General features: G+C 46.6%; 1 protein-coding gene across 5 annotated transcripts in view; it reads left to right on the top strand.

The window, feature by feature from the left end:
• CEP131 (centrosomal protein 131) overlaps positions 1-8,707 on the top strand; it is a 108,082-nt gene that overhangs the window by 81,792 nt on the left and 17,583 nt on the right. For all 5 annotated transcript variants that reach the window (XM_088474338.1, XM_088474318.1, XM_088474331.1 and 2 more), the window contains 3 exons: positions 209-351; positions 7,660-7,837; positions 8,491-8,687. In XM_088474338.1, the coding sequence (XP_088330464.1) occupies positions 209-351; positions 7,660-7,837; positions 8,491-8,687 (518 nt within the window). The remainder of the gene's footprint in view (positions 1-208; positions 352-7,659; positions 7,838-8,490; positions 8,688-8,707) is intronic.

Here is an 8,707-nt window from a genome sequence, read left to right as displayed (position 1 = left end):
AACCTGCAGTCAAACTTTGTGCTATGAATGTCGTAATGCTGTGATTAACAAACCAAATTGCTACCTGTAACAGACATGGAAACAAACTATAAGTGAGATGATGTTCATACATACAGCTTGTTCATGGTCAGTTTTGTGTTGGTCAGTGATTCATCATTATTCATGGCATTAAAAGACCATTCTTCTTTTACATGCTTCATGCCTATAGGAGACCTGGCTTCTGTCACGAGAAAGAGAGCTGAAAGAAGAAATCCGAAAGGGTAGGGATAAAGAGATTGAGCTGGTGATACAGCGCCTGGAGTCGGAGATGTCAACGGCAAGGGAGGAATGTGAAAGAGTTGCTGAAAACAGGTGCTTGAATAGTTGCAGGGCAATCAAATTGAATGCACCTGGGGGACTGAAAGGTGCCAATTTAGAGAGTAAAGGTCACACATTTTTGCATCTTATCTGGGAAAGCCGGCTGCCTTGGGGAGTTGGGGCGACCCCTCCATCGTCAGACTGCTTTCTCTTACTCCCAGCTCTTGTATTCCTTATACGCTTTCCCCTCTACTGAATTGTATAAGCTAATATTAAAATATAATAACTGGTCACTGGCGTTAAAGTATTTAATACTCAAATTCAATTTTATTCCTTCCTTCATAGGGGACACAGGCTTTACGCTGGGTATAGGTTGGTGGGTTTGGAGTCTGGGCACCGCATAGTTAATACTTGAAATCCATCAGCCCAGGCTCCCCGCCCCCCAGCCACAGGCACTTCAGGGTTTTTTGTTTCTGCCTGCAGCAGCGGCAGTGTGAAAGCCTTGCAGACAGCTTCATTTTTTTTTTCCACTTTATTATATTATTTTTAACTGAGTGGGCAGCACTGGGCACTGCCGCTCCATCACCCCAGCACCGGCGGCTGCAGCGTTGGCTCCTGGTTTAGCTACTTCAGCTGGAGATCCACGGATCAGGAGGGAGCTGTAGCTGGCGCAGCAGGTGGACAGGTAAGGCGGCTCTCTGCTTCCAGGGAGCCACGTTGTCACAGACCTTTACCGCCGGTTAGGGAGACACCGGCAGTGCTGTCTGTGGGGACCTAGGTCCTCTCTGTATGCCCACTAGACCACCTGGGCAGCGGGGTGCCGCGGTGTAGGTGGCAATTTGCCTTGGGGTCCATGCCAGAATGGAGAGGTAGGCTCTCCCCGTTAGCTCCTCCCCTGCCCCTGGGCACTATCCCTCAAGTCATACAAAGAAAAAAAAAAAAAGAAAAGTCTGATAAGACACCATTAATCCTATAATTCTAAAATAAAATCGAATAATCAGGGGGTCTGATGTTCACTAAAAAAATATATATTTATTGATATATTCTATATGCAATGTATATTTATTCAGACTAGAATATGACTAGCCATATTGCAAACATTTATATTAGAACATGTAACACATACATATGTACCAAAAATACTGCTTATAAAAATACACAAAACCAATTAATCAACAATAATGATCACAATAACTCCATGGAGATCTCCAAGTCTAATCTATGAATGACACTGTGCTTTTAAAAGGACTCAGGGCCTGATTCAGACCCGCTCGCGAGCGCACAGCGCTCGCAAGCAGGTCGATGGTCCCCCACTGCGAATGTGCACGCCAGAGTTGGCTCCGGCATGCGCATGCACGAGACCTGGCCAACAATGGGCGCTCCGTTGCTTCGGGTCTCGCACCAAAGCCGGGCAGCTGTCGATTATGATTGACAGCTTGCCCCGTTATAGAGGCGGGCAGGGGGGATGGCTGGCCAAACGGAGACGTTCCCGAAGGAACGCCTGCCGTTTGGGGGCAGCCCCATTGACCTCACGAGTGACGTCAGTGGGTGAACTTCCGGCTCTATTAGAGCCGAAAGCTCACTGGGGCTTGCGGGAACGAGACCCTACCACAAGGGTCTCGTTGCAAGCCCCAATGGTCGTGACCATCGCGACCATCACCTGGCCGCTCGCTAAAGCTGTGGGTGGTCACCCACAGCTTAGCGAGCGGCCAGGAGGCCGTCTTTCAAAAAAAAAAAACAGGGACGCCCTGATTCAGAGCGAGCGTTCTCAAAGAGCGTCCGGCTCTGAATCAGGCCCTCAGTCCATATATTCAGAAGATATCGCTTCTGGTTTTAAGCCACAAATAAAATGCAGATGGAAACATGAAAGCTTGTATAGTAACCACTCTCCACTAATGTTAGTAGTCAGTAGTGTGCTGGAATATGCAGTCCTGACTATCTCCCGTGCTGTAAAGAGTGGTGCAGCGTCTGCGCTTGCACGCCGCCCGTATATCCACCTGCGGGAGTCCGCCTGGGCCACAGATGCTGACACTAGAAAGGGACGTCAGTAGCCTTTATATTCCAGATGGTATGGAGGATTCACAAAGTGGACTGCAACAACAATGAAAAGTATATGGCAACCAGTCACAGCGATAGCAAAGGGGTGATTGCGATAACGATTGTCCAGTCGTGCATTCGCATAGGGCTTTGGATCCTCCAACTGGTTTCGCTCCTGTATAGAGGGAGCTTTTTCAAATTTACTATCCCTCAAGTGACATTCTGTCCCAGTGTCACTCCTCCTCTCTCCCCTCCTTCAGGAGACGCTGGGCAGCCATTTTCACAGTGCCTGCTAGTGCAGCTTATCTCTGGAGAGTGCAGGCTCCTAGTCTCCCTGTATTCCTCCTCAGCGGTCACGTACTAAACTGCTCCTTCCTCCCCTCTTGGGGCTGGTTTGTTGAGCACTTATTGCCTTTTTTCTTTTGCATTGAATGTTCTGTGTGTGTTACTATTTTGTGCACTTTGTATAGTCTCAGGTCTCTGCACAGCCCCACTCATTCTGTTATTTGTGGTGCATTAGCATTCATTGCTTTACCCCTTATTGGAACATCACAGTTCTTGCTCTGGTGTGTGGGGGGTCTCCTTGGATTTCTGTACTATGTTTCAATGGGGTAAAGCTCCCAGGGAGGTGGGTGCTTCTGTGCTGCGTAATTGTAGGGCTTGTTCTGCTGTTTTTTCTTCAGTTTCCGGACCACGAAGGTCTCTGTGTTTGCTGTTTTACATCTCCATAGCAGGATTTGTCGGCTTTGCCTGCCGGTCAGGAACCTGCTTGGGTTTCCTCGCTATCCCAGGTAATGTTGCAGGTAGTGGATTGGCTCACATCCCCTGGGTTCGCTCCTTTTGGCTGTTGTCCCTTAAAGCGGGGCCCATATCTCCAATTCAATTGCGTCCCTTTTGCTGCCTCCTTGGATGCAGTTCTTTACAAAGTCAGTGCAGGTGTTAGAATCTTTCAAAGAGATACTAGACATGGAACACGCTCCTACATGTAAGCCCTGTAGAAGGGACAGCTCTACACCCTTGTCTGACATTGATTCAGACTCTGAAGTTTCCTCAGACCATGCGGAAAATATATCTGTAGCCTCTGATGTTGAGTCCTCTTCTATTCCAGAGGATTCACAGCCTCAAGTAGATGTAGTTTCTTTGATCAAAGAGGTTAAATCAGTACTTCTATTCAAGAATGCTGAGCCGGCTGCTATGTCCAACGCTCCAGTGTTTAAGCGTTAAAAGAAGGGAATTTCAGAGTCTCCTCCTTCAGCGCAGCTTGACCTTTTGGCGGAGGCATGGTCCTATCCTAATAGGCGCTTTCAGGTTTCTAAGCACATTGCTGTCTTTTATTCTCTGCCTGATGCCGATCGGGCTAAATGGAAGTCTCCTACCCCGTTTGATGCGCATGTTGCCCGCCTAATTAAGAATACCACTCTTCCTCTTCCTAACATAGCATCCCATAAAAATCCAATGGATAGGAAGTTGGGTACTTTTCTCAAATCTATTTATTCTAATGCAAGTGTGGTAGCTCGTGCGGCCCTGGCATCTGCCTGGGTTGCTAAGGCCTTTGGTTGCTGGGCAGAAGCCCTGGAAGATGGCCTCACTTCAGGTACTATCAGAGATTAGCTTGTGTCTCTCGTGGAGCATGTCCGAGAGGCGGCTTCTTAACTTGAGGAGGCAGCTATTGAACCAGGTATACTAACTTCTAAGGTATCTGCGTTGTCAGTGTCAGCTAGGAGAGCCCTGTGGCTTTGTTGCTGGCGTGCGGATGCTGAATCTAAGAAGACCCTTGAAGCTCTTCCCTTTTCAGGAGATATTTTCTTTGGTCCAGAGTTGGACAAAATAGTGGCTACGGTAGCATCATCTAAGATAGCTTTTCTCTCTTCTGGGGCAGCCCCTAGTTTGCAATCTTCTAATTTTAGCTCCTTTCGTCCGCAGGGAAAAGCCAAGGGCTTGTCATTTCCTAGGTCCCAGGGATCCTCCGCTAAAAGTTCTGAGCTAGCGGGTAAGCAACCCTGGTCTACCAGACACCCAGCTGCTAAGCCAGCCGACAAGCCTGCTGCATGACGGGGTGGGCCTCCACATTGGGGACACCAGCTTGGGAGGCCGGCTGATTCTTTTTTCCGAGATTTGTAGGGCAACCATGGAGGACGTCTCGGTAAGAGAGGTAGTCTCCCAGGGATACGCGGTGACATTTCGGGAGCATCCTCCAACCCAGTTTTTTTTCCACAGGTCTTCCTTTGGATCAAGAAATAGCAGGAGCTTTGTGGGAGTCCGTTCACTCTCTAATGGTCTCCAAGGTCGTTCCGGTACCCTCGTTTCAGCGAGGCACGGGCTTCTATGCCAGCCTCTTCCTGGTACGGAAGCCAAACTGGTTCTTCCGACCGATTCTCAACCTGAAGTCACTCAACAGGTACTTGAGGATTTCCAAGTTCCGAATGGAATCACTTCACTCTGTTATACTAGCTTTGGAGCCGGGGGACTTCATGGCCTCCTTTAGACATCCAGGGTGTCTATTTGCATGTTCCCATCCATCTCCGTCACAAGCAATTCCTCAGGTTTGCTGTCCAAGAGGAACATTTCCAGTTTCGGGCTTTACCATTTGGACTTTACACGGCTCCTCGTGTCTTCACGAAGGTCACGGTTCAGCGGGTTTTCCTCTCAGCGGACAAAGTTCGGGACTTACAGTCCAAAATTTGTTTGTTTCTACATCATTGCCGAGTGTCAATACACTCTTACATGCAGATCCTGGGCTCTCTGGTCTCCACCTTGGTGGAGTATGCCCAGTTTAATTCCTGGTCTCTCCAGTTAGAGATTCTGGCCCAGTGGAGCAGATCCAATCTACAGCTCAGGTCTCAGACGATTGTCCTCTCTCAGGAAGTGTGTCATTCCCTCTTGTGGTTGCTCCAGGGGTCCCATCTGATCAGGGGCACCCATTTTGGATTCGGGACTGGGTTCTCCTCACCATCGACTTCATGTCTTGGAGGGTGGGGGTCGGTGGCCTGTCCTCAGACTTTTCGGGATCAGTGGTCGGCTCAAGAGAGCTAGCTACCGATCAACATTCTGGAGTTCCGAGTAGTTTGCAGAGCTCTTTGTCTGGCTCTGCCTATCTTCCAGCATTGCCCAGTCCAAGTACAGTCCGATAATTCAACGGCTGTCCCCTACATACACCATCAGGACGGCACTCGCAGTCGCGCTGCCAAGAGGAAAGTAAGTCGCATTCTCCTTTTGAGTGGAACGGCATCTTCCGTCTCTGTCTGCTGAATACATTCCCAGAGTGTCATATTGAGAAGCAGACTTCCTAAGCCGTTAGGACTGTTTCCTTCATTCATTTCCACCAGGTTGGTTCCAAGGCATGATATTGAAAGTATAAGCCAACATGCTAACTGTAAAATCAGGTCATATTAAGGAAAGCATTTCTGTGCCAGAGACTTAACCTATATATGATATAACAACCAGTTATTAGGTTTATTGAACCTGGTAGGAAACAGCAGGTAGCAAATAACACAGGAATACAACAAGTATAGTTGTAAACCAGTCAAAGCAACCTGGAGCCTTTGGGGTATTGCTGGGTGTTGTATTGCGCCGGGCATTTGGGTGTAAGGCATGGCGGGTGGTTGCGTTGAAGTCCCTAATACAGTGGTGGTAGTATAGTGTACATGTGGCACCCTAGGATACTGATACTGCTAGTAACAGAAGGAGAGTCTCAGGGTTCCATCCACGCAGGATGTATGCCAGGAAGGAAGCGCTGGGCATGCAAAGTATCGCATATAAGAGGTAGGGCTTGCTGACTGCGCTCCGTCAGGTCCTAGAGACTGACGGATCTTCCTGTCTACTTGCCTATGGATTGAGGCACCTCAAACCACTGACTTCTGGGTGTGTCTTGGTCACACTGCTGGAACACTTCTTGGTTGGTGTCTTCTAATTCTCTATTAGTCACTTACTACCGTGTTGCACACGCCGCCGGGATGCTGACTACATCCCATTAAAAATGTACATTGGTCTGCATTAGGCACATGATGGCAGTGCCATCAAGAACGGTTATCTTCTTCTTTTTGCTGAATCCTTTGGGGGAAAACTTAACCTGGGGATATAGAGTTTCCTATAGGACTTTAGCTCTCAAAGTGTTAACTGCTCCCTCTGACGTCCCCATTCTGCTGGACACTCAGTATTTTCTAACCAACAACATCCAACAGAGCCAAAGAACAAATGAAAAGGAAGAGCAAGAAATAAAATCTCTAGGGAAAAAAAAAACAACCTAATCTCTTTTTTTTCCGCCATCCTACTGGCGGACACTGGACCCTGATGAGGGCAGGCACACATGATTACAGTGTGCAGCAACTGGTGTCCTTGTTTGCAAACGCATCGAATTTGTAAAATTTCAGAAAAGTATACACAGAAGACCACATCGCTGCTCCGCAGAAGCACCGTGCTGCACCGTGCCTTCACATTGAAAGTAACCGGTTTCCTACCACAATGTAAAAGTGATCGACTCGCCTTTTGTAGCCATCATGGAAGACCAGAAGCCTAATAAGCACCAAATGCAGCATCCTATTGAAGACTCTCTGGGAAATTATAAATGCTTTGTCTGGCAGCATTTTCCACCTGCTGCTCATTGCCAGATTTATTAATCAGTGATTTGTAGGGTGATTTGATTAGTGATTGCCGAACCACTAATGAGATTTGGTCTCTCATCTGTTAGACATGAGACCGTTCCTGATTGGTTGGCTGGCCGTTTATGGCATGGCTGGGCACCTGACCATTAAGTCATTCTGCATCCGTAAGCAGAGCGATTCAGTCCATGCATTTTGTTTTCTTTCCAAACTCCCTTCTATCTATAAATCTAAATATTCTTATATTCGAGATGCCTTTTAATTTAGCAATGAATAGTTTCATAATAAGCATATTTCCTCATATGCTACTTATTGTTCGTATATGTAATAAGACATGTCCCCACACAGTTCTAACAACTCTAGAAAACATAGGTTCTGCTCCTTACACCTTTTGTTTTTAGTAGAAAATGTTGTTATGCTGTGGTGCTTTCTGTGGTCCATATTGAGTTGAACAATGTTCTTCAAATGTATGATCATTGTGAGTATTCTAACGTAGGAGCAAGAAGTGTAAGTATTTTGGCGCTATCAAACAGTGTTTTAGGGCTTCCACCCAAAATTCATGAACACCGTTTATATGCATCAGAAATCATTTGATACCTATGATCAGTCCATAATGTCAGTCTAAAGAAACAATATAATTGACAGAATATTTCAAATCAATTTTTTATAATCAAATATGTTAAAACAAAAAAAAAGTCTTAATTTAGACAAATTACGTTTCTCACAGGGTTAAAAGAATTAGAGAAAAGTATGAGTCTGAGCTGCAGGAAATGGAGCGTTCTGAGAGGAAAGTACATGAACGCTGCAACCATCTAAAGGAGCGAGCTACTGAGCTGGAAGGACAACAGATCAGACTTCAGGGACTCCTGAAGCAGAGAGAGCAGGAAGTTGAAGACATCAGGAAGGTAATGAAAGTGATCAGTATCATAAATGTTCTCGTGTGTAATCTATGACAATGTTCTGAAAATGTCAGTGTTAGCACCTAAAAGGAATCAATTGCTTACAATTGTATATAGCATGGGAATGCATATACAGTACAGACCAGAGAGCTCTGGGGGGGAGACTAACAGCTTAAGTGGCGTGGTCACTTGAGATGCAACCGTGTTTCTGTTGACACAGTTGTATCTCATGCGCCCACAGATTCCCCTCCTTCCACTGGGGTAGGAATGAGGAACTCAGTTCTGCTCATGTGAAAAACTAATTTCCTCGTCTTGCTGTGCAGGGCTGTGATGTAGTGGTTTGTGACTGTCAACAACACAAGCCCTTTATGTGCCCCAGAATGCCTTGTGATTGGCATTCTGGAGCACATGCCACAAAATTTACAAGTGCGCTGATGGGAACTGATGTTAATTCTCAGCACTATGTCGGAGGTGTGATCATTAGCCTCTGCTCTGAGCTCAGCGGGGGGAATGATTATATGATATAGTAGGTTGCTAAATACACCAAAATTATGTTGCTAGACATCCCCTAGGTGTAATATTTTTTGGCAAAACTCAATAAACATATATAAAAGATGCATGCATACAGCTTTTTAAGTTCATGCACTTTCTGCTTACAGATAACTGACCGGCTGAATGAGGAAAGGAAGAGCCTCTCCGATGTGATCCGCCAGGAGTTTGCAGACAGACTTGTAGTGACAGAGGAAGAAAATAAGCGTTTAAAAATTGAGGCATCCGAGGCACATGCACGACATCGCCTGGAACTAGAAAGGGTGGCTCGTGAAAAGGAGGAGGAGCTTGAGGAGGTCCACAAGAGGTGAGTATGAGATCTGATCA

The sequence above is a fragment of the Taudactylus pleione genome, unplaced genomic scaffold (genome assembly GCF_031769625.1).
Source record: "Taudactylus pleione unplaced genomic scaffold, aTauple2 ptg000016l, whole genome shotgun sequence".
In the NCBI taxonomy this organism is placed as follows: domain Eukaryota; kingdom Metazoa; phylum Chordata; class Amphibia; order Anura; family Myobatrachidae; genus Taudactylus; species Taudactylus pleione.
This window is presented reverse-complemented; position numbering and strand designations above follow the sequence as displayed.